Source organism: Grampus griseus, assembly GCF_964374135.1.
Source record: "Grampus griseus genome assembly, chromosome: 9".
In the NCBI taxonomy this organism is placed as follows: domain Eukaryota; kingdom Metazoa; phylum Chordata; class Mammalia; order Artiodactyla; family Delphinidae; genus Grampus; species Grampus griseus.
The window spans coordinates 72,738,686-72,763,225 of record NC_139003.1 but is presented as its reverse complement, the minus strand read 5'-3'; the positions used below and the strand labels follow the sequence as shown (position 1 = coordinate 72,763,225).

At 37.6% G+C, this 24,540-nt stretch overlaps 1 protein-coding gene across 1 annotated transcript in view; it reads right to left on the bottom strand.

Annotated features, from left to right (window-relative positions):
- Window positions 1-24,540, bottom strand: part of ABCB5 (ATP binding cassette subfamily B member 5) — a gene marked incomplete at both ends in the record, with an annotated part of 113,672 nt that overhangs the window by 4,631 nt on the left and 84,501 nt on the right. Inside the window, 8 exon segments of the mRNA XM_082661709.1 lie at window positions 2,794-3,000; window positions 4,820-4,987; window positions 4,991-5,017; window positions 7,974-8,130; window positions 18,714-18,854; window positions 19,956-20,052; window positions 21,894-22,020; window positions 22,808-23,011. Of these exon segments, the coding sequence (XP_082517835.1) occupies window positions 2,794-3,000; window positions 4,820-4,987; window positions 4,991-5,017; window positions 7,974-8,130; window positions 18,714-18,854; window positions 19,956-20,052; window positions 21,894-22,020; window positions 22,808-23,011 (1,128 nt within the window).

The window sequence follows — 24,540 nt, the reverse complement described above, 5'->3', positions numbered from 1 at the left end:
AGACCACAGAGCCTCTTGAATGAGCAAACAAAAGGCTGAGCTGCAAATGCAATTATTTTCTTTAAAAATTTGATCATGTCAGTTCTCGGCCTAAAAATGTCTAGCGGTTTCCCATTTCCAAACGTAGCCTGGTTAATCAGAACCTTCGCATTTAGTCCATGTGCATATTTTGTTTGGCTTCTTCTTCTCAATTCCCCAGTTTATGCTTTATGCTCAGAATTTTAAATTTATTTTCCCCAAAATACCTAAAACCCTTTCACATATACGTGTTTCTTCATGAGCTTATTCTGCCTCCTAAGAATGGTGTTGTCCCCTCTCTGCCTAGTGAACTACTCATTCTTCAAAACCCAGTTGAAAGCAACATCCTCTGTGTGGTTTTCTCTGAGCTCCAGTGACACCATCGAGAACATGAAGGCCAAGATCGAGGATAAAGAAGGCATCCCCCCTGATCAGCAGAGGCTCATCTTTGCAGGCAAACAGCTGGAAGATGGCCGCACTCCTTCTGATTACAGCATCCAGAAAGAGTCGACCCTGCACCTGGTCCTCCGTCTGAGGGGTGGCTGTTAATTATTCAGTCTTGCATTCATAATGCCCAATGATGGCATCACTCTGCACTCTAGCCATTTGCCCCAATTTAAGATTAGAAGTTATCAGTTTTAGTAATAGCTGAACCTGTTCAAAATGTTAATAAAGGTTTTTTTGCATGGTTAAAAAAAAAAAAAAAAGAAGACTTTGTCATTCCTTCTTCTGTACTCTCACCATATGCTCTGTGTGTTTTCATTCCAGCAAGCTGCCCAGTGTATTATGTACTTTCTTGCTCACTTTCTACAGACAACCTTAAGGTAAGTCCTGACAATCCACTTTTATGACATCTTTTACATCCTTTTCCTTGTTTTACTTCACTTTATAATTATTAATTCAGGCCTTCATAACTTAACCCTGGAAGTAGCTCCTAAGTGATCTCCCAAATTCCCTATCTTCTCTTCACTCCAAATGGTCATTTTCATTGCTGCTAGACTAGTAGTTCCACTGTCCTATTCCAGAATGATATTTTGGCACCAGATTTCTCTATGGTTGTATATATTTTAGGGGTAACAGTGATATGAAGGTAAACTAAAGTTAAAAACACTGAGAAACAAGCTATTCTTTCTTTTGGAAATAACATCATGTTGATTCTCAAAGTTTATTGTAAAAAGGACACTGAATCTCTGCAGTATGTAGTTTTGGGTAAATCTGAGAAATAGTACAATGAAAAGAATGAAAGATAATAAGCAATTTAAGGACAAAAGTCAAATGGTACAAATACAAAATGGATAGCATTTTACCATGTATAAATTAAAGAAAAAAACCTATCAGGAGTATGTGGATAATAATCTGACCCTGAATCAATAACGCAATGAATGCCTTAGTAAAAAAAGGGAAAGACATAGGGTCACAATATTGATAAAAATATGTTACTCCTTCTATTATAGGTAGTAATGAAGAAACTTACTGGAGTTAGGGAAATTGTATTAAAGGCCCATTTATAGTTAGAGGCATCAATTAGTATGGACAGGAGATGGTGAGGGAAGATCTAGCAGTATAAAAGAAAGTATGGTGACCAGTATCCTCCCCCAAAGAACAGGGCACTAGATTAGTTGTTTGATATAATGCTTACTAAACTTTGGCATTTCCTTTTAAAGTGAGCTAGAAAATCACATTATAAAAGTTGTTTCCAATCAAAAGTAGGTATCTATATTTTTATTTTATCTATGTGTATATGTAGGTTTAAACAGATATTGCAAGAATTTTAAGCTGCAGTTACAGTGTCTCTATGCACTACTTCTGGATTTGTATCAATGCTTGCTATGCTAAAGGCTTCTCTACAGTTAGCCAAGCTTTTTAACTTTTCTGAGATTTTGTGTCAGCCATCACAGACAATACAGAGAGGTCACAAAAATGGCAGGCATTTACTTAACATTTGAGTGGGAAAAGGAGGCCCTAAACAAGTCAATAAGCACCAGGGTAATTTTAGACTGCGATGAGTGCCCTGAAGACTATGTGATAGATTATAAGGGCTGGTGGGGACTCTTTCAAATAAGGTGGCCAAGGAAGGCCTCTGCAAGAGTGACATCTGAAAGATCTTGAAAGTTAAGGAGCTGCCTCTTCAAAGAGCCAGAGGAAGGGAGGCCCCAGCTGAAGAAATGGCAAATGTAAATGTCCTGTGGTAGGGAAGAACTTGGCCAACTGATGAGACAGAAAGAAGCCAGTGTTGCTGGAGCAGAGGGAGCACATGATGTGCAAGGCGCTGGAGAGGCAAGCAGGGCCAGATCATTGAAGGCCTTGCCAGCCACATAAGGAGTTTTGACTTCATTCTTCGTGCAAAGGGATGCCATTAGGAGGTTTTAAGCAGGGAGGGGTATGATTTACTTTATGTTTTTAAAAGATCCTTCCAGTTGCTGTGAGGCAGAATTAGAAAGGGGCAAGACTGGAAGCAGGAAAATAGATTAAGAGGCTACTAAGGTTGTCCAGAGGGGGATGATGGTGGTGTAGACATGGCAGAGTATAAATGAATAGAAGGTGTAGAATCAAAATATGAAAATTAATTCCGTGAATATTAATACAGTTTGGTCTTGGAAAAAATAGTCACACAAAAATCTCAAATTTTGCTTTTTATATCTAACTTTACATTAGATGCTAGCAATAACTACATTGTATAATCCATGGAGCACATAAAAATAACCACTTAGGCCCAATAAAATACTTGGGCTTACTTGACAGCTTTGTAGTTCAAGATTTCAGACATTTTCTTACCTCAGGGAGACTCTCAATAAAAGAGTGGATATTCGCGGCATTTGCTACTTCTTTTATCTCATTCAATGGCACGACATGGCTGTTATCACCATAGGCAATGTTCTCAGCAACGCTACAGTTGAATAGCACAGGCTCTGGAGAAACGATTGCTATTTGGGAACGGAGCCACTGTACGTTCAATTCCTTTGCATCCACACCATCAAAGAGCTGCCAAAAGCAGAACGGAAAATGGTATGTGAAGATCCAACAACTGTATCATGTTACGGTTCACTGTATTCAAACATATACAAATCATAACAAGAAGGTTAGGAATTCAAGCTGTTTCATAGTATAATGTTACCCAAGGAAGGTTCATAAATCATATGTTGTATAGAAACAGACAGCATGTAACTGACTAAAGTACCGACTCCTAAACTTACTTGACATTTCTAGGAATGGCTATATATTCTAGAGACCTGCTCAGAGTCTAGGATAAACGTCTGGTGCTCTGTACTGAAGTCAGAGGAAAAAATACCAACCTCCACTGCAACAGGACCCCACTTTATTAAAGCCTGGTGAGAGAGTAGGTGCAGAATGATACAGTAGTCCACATGCAGCAATAAGTCATTTTGTACAAAGCCATGTTTATTCACATGGACGTATAACAAAATTCAAGTGACATTTGATGAGCATACCTATTATGTGATGGGGACTCTTCAGACACTGGGGAAACAGTAATAAACAAGACAAAGCTCTTACCCTCCTGTAGCTTATATTCTGGTGGAGAGAGGCAGGCAATAAGCACACAAACAACTCAATAACATCAGAAAAAGAAAGTGTCACGAAGACAAGATAATGGGATAGAGGGCGACTAAGGATGTGGTGAGGATTTGGGAAGGGGGCGACGGGATGCATTATATTCTATCTAAGGAAGTAGCATTTAGACTGAGACATGAATGATGAGAAGACATTGGCAAAGAAGTTAGAGTAAGAACATTCGAAGCAGGGGAATAGCAAGAACAAATGTCCACAGTGTGTTTAAAGGACATAAAGAAGCCAGTGAGACTGACACACAGTGCATAACGAGCTAGGAAGGATAGGAGAGGAGTTTGGAGAGAGAGGCAGGGGCCAGATCATGAACGACCTTGATTTGATGGTATGGACTCTGGTTTATTGTAGCTGTGGTGGGAACTCACTGGAAAGTTTAAAGGAGGGAGTGTGCTATGCTATGTGCAAATAGGTGAATGTCGCCTGATTTTCATACTCATTGTTAACTCATTGTTTTCTCTTGTAACAAGGCAGCCATTTTGGACTGTTCCATTTTTCAAAGAGTCTTTGAGACTCTGTGATGGGGAAAAGACTGTAAATTGCAGCAGAAGGATGACTAACATGACAATTTTTGACTTTTATGGACTTATGGTTTTTTGTGGCAGTAGGAGAAGGCAGAACAGGAAATTGTCTTTGTGTGTGTGTAATTTGGTGGTGGTTGTGGGGAGAGAATAATTGAAAATCTGAATACAAGTTAAAGTAAGAAAAGTGCCAGGTGAGAAAGACAGTCCTTGGAGTTCAAAGGAGGGAGAGGTTGCATTTTTTTGAGATCAGGATGCAGAACTTAACGGAGCTGATTCAAAGAAGCTCTAATCATGTCTAAGGTTTTGAGAGTTGGGAGGTGGAGACGGCCAGAGTGAATAGCAGGAAGCCTGAACCAGGGAGGCAGAACAGAGTGACAAAAGAGCCCAGATGTTGATATTACACCCATCTTCCAACACCTGTATTCTAAGAGAATTCCATGGCTTATAAGATCAAAATTTCTGCTCTATAATGGTTGAAGAATCTTTGGAGCTTTGATCTTAGCCTCAAAGTCCTATCCATCATTTCTTTTATTGGTTTGCTTATCCTCTTAGTTAAGGCATAGAGTTTTTTTTTTTTTTTTTTAACTACTGCACTGTTTGCCCTCCCCAAATCAGCGAGGATGCTTAAGCCCAAGGGAATGTTTAAGAATAGCCCCACTAACCCCCAGATAAGTTGTATTTGAATTCAGTCTTACTACTTGTCCTTTCACTGGGTCATAAAATCTCTGTAGAAGTTGGACAGAAGTGCTTTTCCCACAGCCACTGCTCCCAACAAATGCTACAGTCTTCCCTTTCTCAATGCTGAGGGATAAACTGTGAAGGATTAGAACATCTGGGCGGCATGGATAGAAGAAAGAGACTTCTCAGAACTCTATATTCCCTTCACATGTGTCCTGTGAAAGAAAGTTGGCAGTGTTTAGAGGATGACTTAGAAAGGCTGTAACAAATTATAGCACATTGGCTGAGTGCTTTCTGAAAATTGTGCATGTTTCCACAACCATTTTAATTTTATTATTTTTAAAATAAATTTATTTATTTTTGGCTGCATTGGGTCTTTGTTGCTGCGCATGGGCTTTCTCTAGTTGCGGCGAGGTGGGGCTGCTCTTAGTTGCGGTGTGCAGGCTTCTCATTGTGGTGGCGTTTCTTGTTGCGGGCCGTAGAGTGAGCGGGCTTCAGTAGTTGTGGTACATGGACTCAGTAGTTGTGGCTCGAGGGGGTCTAGAGCAGAGGCTCAGTAGTTGCTGCGCACGGGCTTAGTTGCTCCGCGGCATCTGGGATCTTCCCGGACCAGGGCTCGAACCCGTGTCTCCTGCATTGGCAGGAGGATTCTTAACCACTGCGCCACCAGGGAAGTCCAACCATTTTAATTTTAAACATCGTATTCCTTTCTATAGAGTTGCTGACTGCATATTTGTTTCTGTCACTTCTGTTGAGATTTTTATATCTGTAGTTCTTGTCTTCACTACAGGACTTCACCAAGTTCCTAAAATCACTAGTTTCCTTTGGCTTCAGTACCCAGTCACAGTGCAATCTGTAAATTAGCTGTTTGACCAGCTGCTCTAAATAAATACATTTTTTAAAAATTAGTTTGTGCTTTATAGACATTTATTGCTTAATTCAGCATAGCTGGGGTCCTCATCAACTGTACATATAAATGTTTTTCTTTTTGTTTTTTTTTTTGCGGTACGCGGGCCTCTCACTGTTGTGGCCTCTCCCGTTGCGAGGCACAGGCTCCGGACGTGCAGGCTCAGCGGCCATGGCTCACGGGCCTAGCCACTCTGCGGCATGTGGGATCTTCCCGGACCGGGGCATGAACCCGTGCCCCCTGCATCGGCAGGCGGACTCTCAACCACTGCGCCACCAGGGGAGCCCCTATAAATGTTATTTTTGTAGGTTGGACCATGTTTTACAGTTAATATACATTATATTTTGAATTCAGATTTATGTTAATGGATCATTTTTTGGCAGTGACACTTGCCTAAAAGTTTATCTTTCTCTCTATGCTTCTTTCTCTTTAGTGGTTGGTAATTTGTAAACCAATACTTATGTACACCAGGGATGTTTATAAAAGACTTTCCAGAATGATCAGTAAATGATGATTAACTTTCCATTTATATATTTGGTTCATAAGATTTTAGCTTCTTTTGAACTTCATGTTTGCCCTCAATCAACTGCATTTTAAGTAGTCAGGTTTAATAGTCATGCTCAGCATATTCCAAGCCCAGTATATAGGTAGGAGGCGGGGGTAGGTGGAGGGGAGGAGTACCAAAAACTGTTTGACAATGAAATTATTCTGTTGTCAAAGGAAAGAAATGTTAACATATGGTTAAGAGGTCTAGAATTAGAAAAAATATATCCTGGAAGGATATATGCCAAAATATTAAGTTATAGTAGTAGCTTATTCAATGCTTTTTGTTTTGCCCACTACAACACATGAATATTATTTGTGAAAAAAAAGTTTTTAAAATAACCTCAGGATACTGCAGAATAATGAGAGTGCAATTATTTCTGTGTATGCTCTGGTGCCTTTTGGAAAGGCATAGAGAGATGTTCTAAATTTCTAGACTTAATACGTTTAAAAATTTATTCCTACTATTTTAAACATTTTGTTATGGAATATTTCAAACTTCTATAAAAGTAGAGAGAATAATATGTAACAGACTGCTATATGCCTATCTCCCAGCTTCAATAACTATCAATATTTGCCAATTTTGTTTTATCAGACTTTAACTTTTTTAAAGCATAGGGACTGATATTTATAAGTATTCATATATTAAATAAAATAAAGATTAAATAACAATTTTGTAGTCTTTATAAGGAACATTTCCACATTCTATGTCTTGTATACAGTTCTATGAGGACATTTATCAATGAGATGCTCAATTCCTCTATTGTAATGTTTAGAAAGAAATGAGTAGTAATATTATTAAATATCTAAATTCTAAGATTAAAAAAGTTTCCTACATACTTTACTTTCCAAAAGACAAGTATAAAATCTTATTTTGACAATAATGTATCTTAGAATATTCTATTTTGAGAATTTCATGATCTTTTTGTTTCTAACAACCAGGATTCCTTCTAATAATTATGCAGTTCTAGTGATAATGTACTATTTTAAGCTATCGTACATATAAATCTACTGTTAAAATTCTAGAGGGAAATACTTTTAAATGAAAATTTTCTTTTAAGTATATACCTAATAGCTATTCTTTTAAATTTAAAATGTCTAGAAAAATTGAATATATGTTTAATGTATAAGACTACTACTGAGAGGCTTATTTTAATTATACAATCTTCCTATTGCTTCCCTTTTAATATTCACAGTCTTTTAGAGTTTGTGACTAAATATGTGCATGTGTTTTAATATTTAATAATTTAATAAATATAGTTCCCTTTTTCTCTCTTTTGTTTGCAGATATATTTCCCATGAAAAATGGCATCTGAAGTTGCAGGGCACTATTTACTTTGCATATGTTACCAGAGGCAAAAAATGAATAAATCCTAATGCAAATCTTTATCCCAGACTAAAACTTTTGCAGTCTAAGTAAAATGAAATATATAAATCAATCATTTGTTCCAGAATATTCTCACGGCATCAGGCAAATAAATAAACTAGAAGCACATATTTTTAAATATAAAGTCTGTACATTTTAGTAACAGAGGTGAAAATTTGATTAAGACCCCCTTTCTCCCTTTGTAGCCGTAACAATTATTTATACAAGCTTTTAATTCTTTATAGCACTCTCTTTTGCAGTTATCAGATAATGCCTTCATTTAAGTCTCTATTTAGAGAGCATGCATATAGACAATTAATAATAAGTGGACATTTAAAATCAGAGTTGTGCTTACGGGTTTTTTCCATTCTTGACTATAGCTGTCTATAGTTGGTTTCTTTTCCAACAAAGCAAACAGATGTGCAGCCCCAGATTTGGCTCTCGAATATTCAGGTGCCAAAACAAGTGTTTCTCCAATGACCATAGCTCCATATGCAATTGCAGTAAAAACTCTATCAAAATATAAAGCATTTGAATCTCAATTAGGTCTGTTTTCAAACAAGAGCTGTAAAAGCGAAGGAAAAATCAGGCACTGGAATATAATCTTTTGGCCCAGACAATACCATCAATGCTGAAGGCCTAACAATGATATCTCTTTTGTAATTTTCTACCACATAGTGATCATCCCTTGCCTTGTACACCAAAATAACCTTTGGAGCTCAGGTAATCTTAAAAATTTCTTTTCCAATTAGAAAGATAGCTCAAAGGCTCTAACTAATGAATATAAAACTTCTTAGCCTCCTTGATATAAGGCTCATTTGCTTGGAGATTTAACAGAGAATTCAACTAACAATAGGAAGAATGTGTCACCAGTAGTGAGATCTGAATTTACACAGTAGATATGAATGTTTTTTTTCTTTTTTTGCATATAATGTAGTTAGAACAGATAACTGATGTCAGATGATTGGTTATCTGTCTGAAGTGCTACATGATTTAAAGAGAGCAAAGCATGGAGATTGTACTTTGTTAAGGTCCTCAAAACAATATCTGACTAAAATGTACCTTAGCCAGGCTGGAAGAAGAGCTTTGATCTTTGGTCTGCTATAGATTATGATCTCAGTCTTAAAATATGTTAATTATAAAATGGTAAGTGTGCAAATGATGTTTGGAAGCACACAGATTGTTCACAGAAATGTGGCATATCATGTGGCCATGGTTAAATATTTTCCTCTCATTTCCTTTTTCATTTTAGCCATGAAAACATATTACTAGAATGAAAAATAATGCATCTCAGTGGCAGAGCTAAAGGTATAATTCCGTTTCATTGGCAATATTTAAACATTAGGCAGTAAAAAGACATCACAGAACCCAGTTGTTTGTTTGCTCTGCTGGATCACAGCAAGGTAAACACACTGGTCTCCTTGTGAATTTCTTCAGAGATGGGACCTACTAAGCGCTGGATTTTGATGCAATCTCTTCAGTGACACAGACCTCAGATCTTGAATCTTGTTGTCTTTACAAATGTCAAACACAGTATAAAATATAAAACCAGTTTACTGGGATGTGAGACGCTAAAATTTTGTAGCCACTAGTTCTGTGATGTCAAGGCAGTTTTAGTACTAATATTTAGTAAAATTATTTAGAGCTCAAAATGCCATTCAAAATACTTAATACTCAGCTATAAATATCAGAAGTGGTTATTGAATTTAGGTTACACATCAGAGGTTTTTTTTTTTTTTAATGCAAGGAAAAAAAACCAGGCTGAATCAGACTCCAGCCTCAGTCTGATCCAAGAGTCAGCAGGTAAGATGGGAAGAGAATTGGATTATGAGTCAGGAGACCTGGATTCTAGTCCCACAGGGATGGAGGCTTCTCAGAACAACTAAGAAAATACCATTTTCCTCTGATTTGAGATGTGCCAAAATATCTACCTGTCGTAAACTTTGTGTCATTAAAAGTCAATTTAATCATTTGGCCTAAATGTACAAAGGCTGATGTCTTTGTTAGGTCTCCCATAAAATGAAATTTACTGAGAAGGGTAGAAGGGAGAACTTGTTTCTGTGAGAGGTAAATGATCCAAAGGATGCACAATAGAGCAAGAAGAAAAGTTTTAGTAGAGAAGGGAGAGTACCAGCTAAAAGCCCTGATGCTGTCTTTATTGTGTATATGTTGAGGGGAGGCTAAGTGGGATGGGGGTTGACGTTGATGAGGATTACATTGAGGAACCTAACTTTGTGGTGATGGGACTATCTGGGGGTTGAGTCAGGGACATCAATCTCCTTTATACTTTTTCCCCAGGTGGGTTCTTTATAAAGAGGCCAAAGCTGGTCTGCTATAGAATCTGTCCTAACCTAGTCTGGCCCAATTAGCTAGAGTGAACTAAGTTGCATTTCACTTCCACTTAGAAAGTATTTATTGCACAATAACCAGTGCTCTAACTCCATGAGAGAGTTAAACCAGATCCTTCAAATTGGTCCAACCTCCTGGAAGCATCTGAGCCAAGAGCTTACTCCAGAGAAATGTTCAGGCCGACTTCCCATGCCAATGTTGGTCTTGGGAATTTCACCCATTTGGGATATACAAAGAGGAATGATTTGCTATAATGATGAATGTTTTAAAGTCACTAATAACACATTTGTCAAAGTATTAACCTATCATAAATGCTTATATAGCCCCTTCATGCCCAAATAAGATTACAAGAAACATTCCACCGTTCAGAAATGATTTTCACGTTGAAACAATTCTTGAACCATAAATATGTAAAGCAGGAATTCAAAAACCTAAAATTTAACTTCTACAACTTTCTTAATTTAAATTGTCCATGGAAGAAGAAATCTTATCTATAGTTTATCCTTATATGGATTTACACTGAGTTTATACTGCTTTACTGAATTTATAGCAAAAACCTCCAGGTTGGCTGGGGTTGAGGAAAGAGAATATTGAGCAGGAAGAGGTCTGGAGAGGGTTTTCACGTGCTAGGCTTCTTCTTTCCTAGTTTTATGGATTCTTCATGGGTTCATGGGGCCGTTGTCACTGCACCATTGCTACAATGATCCTTCCAAGCATTTTCAAGCAGTGGGGAAATCCCCTTGCCCATCATTGCTGCTGAAATAGAATTAGAATTTTTTTTTAAATAAATGTATTTATTTTATTTATTTATTTTTGGCTGCATTGGGTCTTCACTGCTGCGCGTGGGCTTTCTCTAGTTGCAGCGAGCAGGGGCTACTACTCTTCATTGTGGTATGCGGTCTTCTCATTGCTGTGGCTTCTCTTGTTGCGGAGCATAGGCTCTAGGCGTGCGGGCTTCATTAGTCGTGGCTCGCAGGCTCTAGAGCACAGGCTCAGTAGTTGCGGTACACGGGCTTAGTTCCTCCGCGGCATGTGGGATCTTCCCGGACCAGGGCTCGAACCCGTGTCTCCTGCATTGGCAGGCGGATTCTTAACCACCACGCCACCAGAGAAGCCCGAATTAGAACTTTTAAAGGATCTTTTGGCTGGGAACAACGTAAAAAAGCATAGAAATGAATAATCCTAATTTTAATACAATTGATCCAAATAGAAATACCCAGCATAGTTACTGGTTCAGGTCTATTTGTCTCCCCTTAACTCTGCTCCCATATCCAGCTTGTATACCTTTGGTGACTTATTCTAAGAGGAAATATACTGGGCAGTTCAGAGACTGGACTCTGAAGCCAGATCACTGGGACTACATCCAAACTCCATCATTTATTTGCTAGTTCTGTGACCCTGTGCATGTTCTTTGTGCTTCTGCTTCCTTACTGACAATTGGAGATAACAAGACCATCTACATCTTATGGGGTTGTTGTGAGAATTAAATACATTAATAATATGAAGTGTTTAGTATAGTGCTCATTAAGTGTTTAAGTTATTGTTATTCCTCTCATAGAACTGAAAGTTAATGGGACACTTTCTGTTGGAAAGTAAGTTCTCACATTTCTATGGATGTAGATTAGCATAGCAGGTCACACCACAACTTCTGAAGTCCCCACTCAGTAAGTTTCTTTTTTTTGACTGGAAGATAGAGTATCTTTCCTCACAGGGGTGGCTATTACAATTATTCCCATACTCATACTCTTTTCCCCTAACATCCATATAACAGTACAAAGATCCTTTTCTTTTCACCATAAATCCCTTTCTCAACAGAAGGGAGAGAGAAAATATACAACTTATATTTATTTGGTACTTTGGGTTTTACAGAATGTTTTTGTATACATGTTACCATTTGATCACCTAGGAGTAAGGCACACACATCACTTTTTAATAAATAAGGAGACTCTTTATCTCAGAGAAATAAGTAATTTGCCCAGAATCACATAGCTATGAAACTGTAGGACTGGAACTTGAACCTCCTTGTTAACTGTTTTCCCTTACACAGTGCTCCTTCTAGTGGAAAGCTGACCTGAACTGTCTCTCCCTGCATGTTGGGGTTTGTTACCACTTGTTTCCCATTTTAGAATCTTCAGAGGACCCTAGATAGCAAATCCCCCTTGATTTGTCTCCTTTAGATCCCTTCAATGGTTGATCCCTCTATCTGGTCTCCTTATCTTTTCCTCCTAACCTCTGCATAATCTCTGGGGAGGAGCCTGGCAGCAGCTGGGTGGCTGCCATGGCAACGAACACAAAGAAGACTTTCCTGTTTTCCTTGTTTTGGCTAACTAAGGTTGTTTTCCTAATTATGTTAACACAGTTCCATGGCTGCCTGGCCTACCAGAGCAAAGATGATGGTGGAGACCTAGCTTGCTTTCTATCCCTTTTTATTCCAAGCTGTTAACCTACTATTAATATTCACTGAAAACCCACCTATTGTTCTTTTGGCCAATAACCACATTAAATATTCAAAGTTCAATATGATTTCCTGTCAAGAACTGCATTTGGATTTTTGGAGGACTAGGCCAAAACACATAAGCTGCTTGGCTCTCTGCTTATCAGGCAGTTTTCAAAGCTGTGGCTTTTATAATTACTGTACTGAAGGCTGTCATGACTTGATTCTTTCTTACCCATCTGCTCTACTTAGCTTCCTGCTAATATGCGTAGCAAAGAAGGAAGAAACAGAGAGAGGAAAGTTCTGACGTGGGAGTATGGAGAATAACAGAAACCTCTGCTGGAACACTAATGGTTTCTGGACTATACTGCAAAAGGCAAGTTAGCTAGAAACTAACCTAAAGGCACTAAAATTCAGATGGGAGAAAATAAATTTATGTTGTATTTCTCAAAGTCTGTACATTTAGACTGAAGTAAATCCAAAGTGTTGCCAGGGCTAACAGAAGCAGAAGGGGAGATTTTTACTACACGTATGTGTATGAGAACGTAAGAAAGAGATTTTCTGAATGCCTATGCATTGGCTGCAAGGCAGCAGAGGGAAAATGTCACCACCTTTTAAAAAATGCTCATTTCAGAGAAACTTCTACAATAATAGAGATGGATGGAGACAGTTTCTACCATAAGAAATGTATGTTGCCTATTTTTTTAGAAGAAAAAGCTAAGGTTTTGGTTAAGTAGCTTTGCTGATAACGTAACTTTATGAGCACATCAAGGGATTCTGCTGTTAAAACTCCCGTTGTGCATCTCCTTCTATAAGGCACACTGTCATTTCTGAAAGAGAGACAGCTTATCCATCCTGGTAGCTATAAATCATGAAAATACATTCACATTTTATACAGTGAATAAAGCATCTTTATTTTATACAATAAACTAAAATATGACTTCCCCAGTTCTTATATAATTCTAGAAAAGTTTCTGGTAATGGCCAAAAGAAAACCCTGAGGTTTCAAGTAGCTGTGGAGAGCAGCCTGGAATTCAGTCCCTATGCTCATATTTCTTAAAGAGTGATCTTCAGATCCTGTGCCTCAGAACAGTCTGGGATGTTTGGTAAAATGTAGTTTCCTGGCCCTACACCAGATCTACAGATATCTGGGTTAGATCTGTAGGGTGAGCTCCAGGTATCTGCATGTTTAACCAGCTCCTCGATTGATGAGTTGGGAAACCATTGATTTAGAGAATGGCACAAAGTTCTTTTCATGTAAGGAGGGTTCTAGTAGGAGAGAGTTTTCTTTGTAAAATCTTCCATTCAATTAGCTGATTATATAGAAAGCTGTCTCTGTCCTTAGATTCTGGAAGGCACAGAGTCCTTTAGGCCAGGTGTAGTTTAGTGTGTCTAAAGGGACACTTGTGATATGTTTATGGTAGCTGGGGACCACTTTGGGTCTCTAAGAAAACTGAAGATTTTGCTATTGAAGACAAATCTCATCTGTTCACATTTTGCACAGCCCCATACCCATATTTCCCAGAGCCTCTCTTCTTTGTCCATACTATAAAAGTATGGGTATCCTTACTTTGTTTGTAGTCTGGTTGAATGAAACTCAAATCAAAAATGATACTCGTGGTCCAAGCTCAGATAGCTCCTTGTTTCTTCCTTCCCTCAGGGCACTAGGAAATACCAGTGTGATTACTGTTCATTAATCGTTGCTCTCATGTTAACAGTCCTACATATGTTCTGACAGCTAAAATTCTTACGTCTCCAGAAATGACCCTTTTCAATGAACTTAATGAAAAAAAAATTCAGGATATATGGTAGTCCAGCAGGAGGAGGAATTTTTGTATGGGGGCCTTTTGATTCTCCTATATTTTAGGGTCATAAACTAATATTAAGCAAGTTACTTGTTCCATTTATGGTAAGAATCAGCCCAGCTCTGGATATTTAAATGTTTGGAAAACTATACAAGAATTTTTAAAAAAACAATAATTTTATAGAAAGGTTCTATGAAAGTTTGTCACAGAATTAGTAATCATAATTAATAAAAATAAATGTCAACTAAGCAAAGCCCCTAGCATCTTGAGTCATGAACTTGAATCTGTGCTCTGCCACTTGCTGATTAACTGACTTTGGGCAAGTTAGGTAACTTCCTTGAGTGTTAATTTTCCCCATCTGTACAATGGGAATCATAGTATTTCACAGGGTAGTGGAGAAGATTAAGCAGAAAATGTATTACAAATCCTTAATACTAAGTAAGGACTCAATCAAGTTTGGTGTTATAGTGATTATGATATGAAACAGAATTGTTGGCAGCCTTGAGAGGCCCCATTCAAGAAATGTCCTGCCTGATGTCATTTGCAGGCATGATAGTGATTGCATGATTTTGAAGTTGTATCATTCTTTAACTAAGAAAATTCTTTGCTTAGTTTTAATCTAAACAAATCTCAGTATGGAGAAGTAGACTCCCAGCTACAAACATTCTACTTTTCTATAAATGGCTGTCTTTGACTTACATCCAGTCCTTATGCCAAAGCACTTGGATGTAGAAGGGAAGAAAAAGAGAAGAATCTGTAAAAAACAGGAGTGATGTGGAAAAGTTGAATCTGGGAATACATTTCCAGGAATGACTGGACTGCTTAATTATGCACCACTCCAAGTCTCTCCCTTTATTTTTGGTTCAGTCTTTTATTCAGTGAATATTTATTGCGTGCCTATGATGTTCCAAGCTCTTGTTTTTGGCTCTAGGGAAACATCAGTGACCAAAACAGGCTAAGCTCTGCTCTGACTGAGCTTACAGTCTATGCACTCAATAAATCTGGAAACAAAAAAGATAATTTCACATAGTGGTAAGTGCTGTACACAAACTAAACCATGGTAATGGGATAGAGAGTGATGAGGAGAAGGGCTAAGAGGACTACTTTGAGCCATCAGCAAAAGTCCCTCTGAGGAGTGGACTTGGGAGCAGAGGCTTGGATGGTGAGAAAGAGGCAGCCCAGTAAAGAACTGAATGATTATTCCAGACAGAGGAAAGAGCAAGTGCAAAAACACTGAGAGTTCCAGGGACAGAAATGCAAGTAGGGGTCTGATGTGCAGATCACAAAAAAAGACAATGGTAGATGAGGTTAGAAAGGAAGGCAGAGGCCCAAATGTGTAGAGCTTTCAGGTCAGAGTAAGGAATTTGGTTTTATTCAAATTTCAATGGGAATTCATTACAGTATTTTAGTAAATTGATGGAATTGGATTTGTGTTTTAAAAGATTAGCCTAGCTACTGTGTGGAGAATGGATTACAGGGAAGCAAGAGAGTGAGTACTGGGACATCAGTGAGCAGGTAGTTGCAGTGGTCCAGTCAAGACAGGCAAAGAGATAAAATGGAAGGTAACATGGGTAGAGATGGTAAGAAGTATTTTGGAGTTACAGCTGTTAAGACTTGGTGCTGCATGTGGTGGGTGAAGGCAAGAGAAGAAATAAGGGATGACTCTTAGATTTTTGGGCCGAGCAACTGCATAGATGGTGGTGCTGTTTATTAAGATGGAGAAGTCTTGGAGAAGAGACACTTTGGGAAGGAAAAACTTCAAATTCTGTTCTGGACACATTAAGATATGATTAGATGCCTAAGTGGAGATGTCCAGTAGGTAGTTGGATAAGCATGTGGTATTTAGGAGTGGGGTCAGAGTTGGAAATACACAGAAGGGAGTCATCAAGATACAGGTAATATTTAAAAAACCATTAGATTGGATGAAATTACCAATTAGAGTGTGTGGATGAAAAGCACTGAGAACTCTAAAGCCCCCCAACACGTGGAGGCCCAGCAGAAAATCAGGAGCCCGTAAAGGAAATAGAGGAGGAGGGGCCAATAACAAAGGAGAAAAAGCCTAGAGAAGAAAATGTTTCAGGAAGGAGAGTATAAAATGCTGCTGAGAGGTCAAGTTAAATGAGATGGGAAAACCGGACACTGGATGGGTCATGGGTGGGCAAGATGGAGGTCAGTGGTGACCTTGATAATGAGTCTTTCTAGTGGAATGGTGGGAATCAAGGCTTGACTGGAATGAGTTTAGGAGAGGTTGGAGATGAAAAGGTGTAGATAACAAGAATAGGCTACTCTAGAATTTGTTTTGCTGCAAAGGAGAACAGAGACATTGAAAGTAGGCAGAAGGGGACTTAAGGTCATGGGAGAGATTTCTTTCTTTTTCTTATGACAGGTGATTATAAAGCAAAGAAACAGTAGTGACAGAAACTGATGTGAAGAGATGATTGCAGGAACCTATTGCAGACGAGGACCTTAGTTCTTGCATGGAGATGGCAGCATGGTGAGTCAGTGGTACCCTAGTGAGTTTGGTGATGGGAAAATGAGGTGATTCTCTCTTGATTGCTTTGTTACACTATCTTCAGCTAAATCCATTAGAAAGTAACTGGGATTATAATTGCTTTTATAAATGAAAATTCTTCTGTGAGAATTGATAAAATCATCAGACATCCTACATTAGTATAAATATATTTAATTGGCTTGCTCTCTACTAATACCAAGGAACAGTTATATGAAGGAATGGGACACTGGGGATTTAAAGATGGCTGCAGAAAGTTTAGAGCAACGTAAGGAAGACATGTTCTGAGTTTCAAACGATTGGCTTGCAAGCAAACTTTTGGAATACAATCAAATTTTAAGCTTGTGATTGCCTGCATTTCATAAGAACCAAAGAAACAACTTGCTAATTTAGTGCAGGCTGGTGAACTGAATGAAGTAATTTAGGTGATTCTACATTTGGTTTCTTGCTAATTTATCTCTGTAAACTAGTCTGTGTAATCAGAATGAAGTCCAAGGCTAAATGTCATAATTGTGATTTATATGTTCACACGGACAGTACTGCACACTGTTTTAGAGGGTAGGAAAACATGGTAGAACAGGGAGCCTAAAATTCCTGTTGACATTTTACATACAGATATTCCATTTTATAAGAAAATCTGCTTCATGAAACCTCTAAGTGGCCCCACAGATTCAAAAATATTAGGTTGGTGAACTGTGGATGCTTTCCTTCTGAGTGCCTAGCAAAGAAACTTCCTGGGAACTCAGTTAATGTTTGATAGATAAACAAACAAACAAACAAACAAACACATGAAGAGGAACTGAAAATTATTCCAAGTTATTCTGAAATTATTTGGCTTCAAATGACTTTTGGTCATTTCTTCAAATTGAATATATCCTCAAAGTACAAATATGTGCCACCAATAAGGATATTCAAAAGAATGTGTCTGAGTGTTGAGAGGTAAATCCCAAAGAGGAGTTCCCGACATTTTTTGCCAAATGGAAGTATCCTTGAAACAGGTGTAACCTCCCAAGTCATTATATTGAAGAGGCTGATCCTTGCTTTGATGTGTATGTTTTGGTGGGCTTCTTAAAAAGAAAATAACGTTACTTTTTGGAGTCAAATATTGTATGGATTTCTCTAGCTCTAAACATTTAGCAGTGACATTTATGATACAGATTAGTAACAATCTGACATTTTGGGGAGACTTAAGAAGCTCAGAATTAATACCCAAGATAAATTTTTCTAATTTCAGAATTTGAATTTAGGTGTTTCTGTGAAGTAAAGAAATTCATAACTATGTGAACAGAGTTCCAAATAGAAGCACCAACAAATGCTTTGGGAAGAGGCAGCCTCATTGGGATGCCATGATCAATTCTCAATGTGACTTTTCTGAAGAGAAATACTCATTTACATGTGTTTCTCCTGGAGTATTTGCTTAGCAAGGAACTTACCTCACTGATTTACAGTCACACTTGATAAAGCCATCTTCACCTTGGAAGACAATGGATAACAAGAAGGCTTTTTTTTTTTTTTTTTTTTTTTTTGCGGGACGCGGGCCTCTCACTGCTGCGGCCTCTCCCGTTGCGGAGCACAGGCTCCGGACGTGCAGGCTCAGCGGCCACGGCTCACAGGCACAGCCGCCCCGTGGCATGTGGGATCTTCCCGGACCAGGGCACGAACCCGTGTCCCCTGCATCGGCAGGCGGACTCTCAACCACTGCACCACCAGGGAAGCCCAAGATGGCATATTTTACCCCTACATTCCCAGGTCTAGTAAACTGAAGTAGGAAGCAATTCATCTGGGAGTTTAACTCAGAGTACCTGTGTTATATCAGTATTTTACCAGCTTGACTGCACTTATATCAATAGATATTAAATAACAAAAAATTTTAAAATTTCCCCAACATGTCTTTTGCACATATATGATTTAAATGATAATACACTCTAAACTAGACATCTTTCTGGTTAATTTAAGTACATAACCCATTTACAGGGTTTATATATTTGTCCAACTTACCTGAACATGCCCTCTGGGGTCATTCGTCCTGCTTGAATTAAATAAGTTCCAAATCGAAAACACGCTGCATAGGCAAAATATACAAAGGCATGGCTGAATGCGTAACAGATTCCAATGATCTGTGCTTTCTTCAAGGTATTTCTGAAATGCACAAAATTTACTAGATAATGGGGCATGAGGTATAGTAAGGTCCTTTAAATAAACGTAGAGTAATGAGTACAGAAGGTAAAACATGTTATCATTTAGGGGGTATACACTTTTTCTAATTATTAAAGAGAAAATGACTTTTTTTTTCTTTTTTACTTTTTTTTTTTTTTTTGCGGTACGCGGGCCTCTCACTGTTGTGGCCTCTCCCGTTGCGGAGCACAGGCTCCGGACGCGCAGGCTCAGCGGCCATGGCTCACGGGCCCAGCCGCTCCCGCGGCATGTGGGATCTTCCGGGACCGAGGCACGAACCCGTGTCCCCTGCATCGGCAGGCAGACTCTCAACCACTGCACCACCAGGGAAGCCCCGAGAAAATGACTTTTTAACTACTGAGAATTATTATAGAGAAAAAAATAAATGTAATGATTTTCTCTATAGGTATATGCTCTATAGTTCAATGTAACAAAGCTGCCTCTATGTATTTTCAAATGAATGGACAAGGTCTGTGAAAGGATAGTTACTGAAAGAGTTAAAGAGATTTGGTTTAAAAATATTTTCTATCCTAATGTTGCACTAATAGAATAGTGGGAATTAAATGGCGGTACCAACCACAAGCGTGAGTGTAAAAGAGTACAAAGCTATCTTTCTGATAAAGTAATACAAAGAGTATCACTAAGTAAATGTGGTAAGGAGGACTAGTTTAAAATTAAAAGAATTGATCACATTTGTTGTGCATATATTCATTTTAAAATGTGAACTCTTTATAGAGATTCAATATAAAGGGCTAAGCAATATTATTTTCTTTCTTAAATATGTTATTTCCTCAATCATGTTTCATGGAAATAAGAAAAATATGCACACTTTGTTATAGTTCATGGCAATGTGGGAGGACCTAAAACATATATTCTAAATGTGCTTGCTCTCAATCCTCTTTCTAGTTTCCTCTTGGTGGAGTCATATAAGGAATTACGCTATGCCATTACTAGGAAAGATTCCAGAGCAAATGAGTTGGCAGGCAAACCACTGGAGTCACCCAGGAGTGCTGCCTTTATAGGAACAAACTATAGTTAACACAGTCAGTATGAATCTACAATCACCTGTGCTGAGTCTGAAGCGTCTCCTCATACATTTGCCCGAAGGCTTTTTCTCTTGTTAATGACACTGTAGTGCGTATATTCTCCACAGTTTCGGTTGCTATATTATAAAACAAGATAATAAAATAGAGAAATAAAATTAGTAATGGCTGAACTTCTGGTTGTGAGTTACAGTCACAACGGGGACATATTAAGTACATTAAGTCAATAAGTTTTTCTGATGAGTTTTCTTAGCTTCTTGTTTTTCCTTCCCCAAAATAAGACAGGAAAATAATATATTAGGATAATAAGCTCAAGGAAAATTCCTTTTGAAAAGATTTCGTCCACTGGTCTAAATTTAGCCCTCTTTAAGTCTTCATTGAGTTTCTATTTAAACTAGTTCCATAAGCAGAGAGATCAAACATTAGTGAGCATTATGTCCGTATGTAATTATGCAAAGGAGCTGTCCTATGAATTATGAGCTGATTTAAGAAGAAGACAGAAGAGAGAATCAAGTAAATAATTATTTTATTCTAGCACAGAAATGCAAATAGCAACCAAAGTTCTCAGAAACACTGCTGTAAAGTAACATGGAGTGTGGCTTTTGAATTCTGTATAAGATATTGTATAGCTGTTTTTCATGTTGATGTCTGTGAACTTAAAAAGATATTTAGGTCAAATGTAATGCTTCTTCATAGTTATATAGTTTTCAAAAAGAAGGGGGATCAAAAATGGAGGAGACTTTTGGCGCAGAATAACTTCTTGGACATGAGAACACATGTTGACTTGAAAGAGAAACTTTTTGCTTCCACATTCTCTTTCCAGGCTGGCAGAGTGGACTGTGGGACAGATGAAGACCTAGGTGGATACCCAAGGTTGTTTGAAGGAGAACTTGTGTTACGGGAGAGAACTGATATGTAGACCATGGTCAGGACACCTGGATTCTGCTCTAAATTCTCATAATTTCAAAATGAACTCAAAGAAATCTCCATCTGTAACATTTTGTAGTGCATGAGGAAAATCGATGAGAATGCTGAAATCTTGAGGAAAACAAAAAGAAATGAATGAAAAAGTCTTGTGATCATTTTTCACAATAAAGAAAGGACTGAAAGCAGAACCTTAGAAAATAGTCCTTTTTTAAAAACTAATATGGTCATTTTATTTATTTTTTACTAATATGGTCATTTAAAACCTGAAAAATAAAACACTTGATGATTTTTCCAAATCTACACATGCAACCAAAGAAGGACCAATATGTTTTATTGGTCCATATTCTAAGTTTTGGTGTTTGGTAAAGTGACTGATTGAAAAGCTAGTGGGAAAGGACACATTGCTTATTTGATTGCAGTTATCGATTGTATACTCTGAGGTTACTTTAATAATACAAAAAGGAAAAAAATCAAATGGCACATAAGCAACTAAAGCTCATGACATAAAAATTAAGATGAATAAAATATAATTAATTATGGCCAGATTAACTTGGAAATTGTGATAATTTGCTCACACGGAGGGCTGAACAACTTTTCTGTGTTTCTGAAGCAAATATATGCTATGTAGTTCAGTCTGTACTGCTCAAGCAGACATTCCAAGGGTCCTTATCTAGTGCAAGAAAGGTGGAAAAGTCCAAGGGTCATGAAAACCAGATTTCTATGAGTCCTGTGCTTGGTTGGATCCCTATTCATGAATATTCATGCTATTTATAATATGATACAATCACTGTGATACAGACCATAATGATATTAAAATCATCTTTATATTCAGGCCTTTCACCAATGTGATATAGATCTTTGAAACTATATCATGAGAGGAGTTGGGGCTGGGTGACCAAGAGAAGACTTGGCATTTACATGATGCGGCTTCATAGCATCACGAGAAGCAGGTTTTGGACCTCAATCAAGATGAAAGGCAAGAAGAGAAGGATAGAAGGCCACCAAAAAAAAAAAAAAAAAAAGAACTCCTTACCATCTAAGGTGTAGGCAGCAGCCTGGGAAAGTAATGCACTGCCTGCCACTGGAGAAAAGGGTGGATAAAAGATGGATATATGCTCAACAGGGATGTTGTACAAGAGATTTCTACTTTGGGTGAGTGGCTGGATCAAATGACATCTCTTTCAACTTTTAGATATTATGGTACTACATTACTAATGTTTCTCTAAATCACTACTACAATGATTATCTTTATGAATATGATTGATTCTGAGAAACTTATATATGTCAAAAAATTTTCCAAGTAAATACATTGTTCATTTTGATCATTTTAAAAATGGTCCTTGTCTCTAAAGCTTTGTTTTAGGCACTACCAATATCAGTACCTTGCCTTGAATTTAGTAACTATTATATTTCCTCTTTATTTTGAAAAATAAAATACCCAGAATTATTCAAGACATTCAGTTATTCAATAATCAGAGAATGTAGAATCACAATGTTAACAAATTCCCCCACGATTTGGTAACAGTAATAATGGCTGACATTACTGAGTGCTTACTGTTTTCCAGATACTATTGCATATACTAATAAGACTAAGTGTTTTCTGTAATAGTCATAAAGATCTCTAAGGGGATACTATTTTATTTCCACTTTACAGAGGAAGAAACTGAAGTCCAGAAAGGTTGATGTAACTTGCTCAGATCACACATTTGTTAGTGGTAGAATGTGGATTCTAATTCAGCCAGTTTGACTCCAGAGCGTATGCTCTAAATTATGCACCCTATTGCTATGACATTATCTACACCCCATCTTAAACTGATCTGTATGAATTTCAATACATATACATCACTTTACAGATTCCTAAGAAAGGAAGTTATGTATTGTAAGGATAGGAGCTCTTATTGATTTTCTCTTAAAAGGTTATGATGGGAACAACAGTCTTTATTTTACCTTTCCAGCATGCTTAAGTTCTTGCTTATCCTTGTTGGCAAATCCAGTCATTGCTGCCATTTCAATCATTCCTGTCAGAGCAAGTACCGGAGCAATACTCAGAATCAAGAGTGTCATCTCCCATCCATATATGAAGGAAATGATAACTGAAAGTCCCATGTTAGTTACATTTTGTGTTAAGACACCAACCCTTGAACCCGTTGCCTATAATCAGACATATTTTGGAAAAAAGTCAGCTAATTTTAAATTTACAAGAATTGCTATTATAGTTTCTTGTAAAATAAGATAAGCTTTCTTTTTTAGGATTTATACATAGATTTTTATTTTGAATTTATACTTAGAGATTAAATAATAGTTATACTTTAAAAATGTCCACTACTAAGGAGTCATTATGTTTTATTTGTCTATATTATGTCTGATATTGTCCTTTGACATGTTCCTATTATTTTTGAATATGTTCTTACTTTCTGGCACAAAAAGATTTTCCAGGCCCTACACCTGAAATCTGTCATTTCTCCAAGGAGTTCCAGTTCCTGTTAGTGGAGAATGTTATTTAGGACTTACTATATGAAGAAAAAAATTTTTTTAATTAAAAAAATCAATATATGGTGCTAGTTGTACTCATTATCAGTGGAATGTTAGTAGATAGAACTGGGGAGTGTGTGTGTGTGTGTGTGTGTGTGTGTGTGTGTGTGTGTGTGTATGTGTGTGTGCATAGATGCAAGCACATATTGAAATCTGTATTTATTTCTCTATTTACATTTCTTGAAATCCATGAGTTCATACCAATACCTCCAGTTCCAATCCAAAAACACAAGGTTATTTCCAGCTTTCTCCCTTCTAATATTTGTTATCCCCTTCTTCAACAGTGAGAAACCTGGCTCCCATTTTCTTTAACAGAGTTCCTTGATCAATCTCTCTGCTATCATGCAGATCGTGACCAATCTGCTATCATGACCCCTGTCTCTCCCCTGCATGCATACCCTCCTCACTCTTCTCTGGCTTGGCTTTCCCACATGAGGCTGCTGCCTCACATGGATGCCCAACTTACCATATGTGGGCTCCAAAACCAACCCTGCCCCTTCCCCTTACACTGAAAAAGGGCCGGTACTTTTTAGTCACTACACTGTAGTAGTGCTGAATGGAATGATTGAGGATATTCATTGAAGTATATACTTTGGATATGATATCTTGCGGTCCCTTTTCTGCACTTCATAACTTGGTTTCACTCAGCAAAGGTCTAAAGAGGCAATACCAAGACAGAAAAGGAGTTGGAAACATCATGGTATGAGGTAACTTAAAAGAAATTTGGAAAAAAATCTTAAATTAAGTAGAAATATCTTCATAACTGCTTTACGAGAACTGCATGTCTTATGAATTAACTTTCAGTGGGACACATGTTAAGTAATAAACTGAAATGTTAAATTCCTTTATGCTGTGATGAAAATATGAAACACCTATTTACCTAGAAACACAGCTATAATCAACCAAGATATCAATTCACATTTTCAAACATATGTTTTGCTCTGATCATGAAAACATGGCCATTGGAAAAGGTCTAAATAATGTTAAAAATTACATCCTTCCAGACATAAATACATACACACATTCAGATTAGGATTATTGTGTGTATTCAGCTTTGTATCCTGCTTTTATCTCTTTACATTATACAGCAAGCTTTTTCCTGGGTCACTAAATAGTCTTCAAAAAATATCTAGTAGATTGCTTCCAAT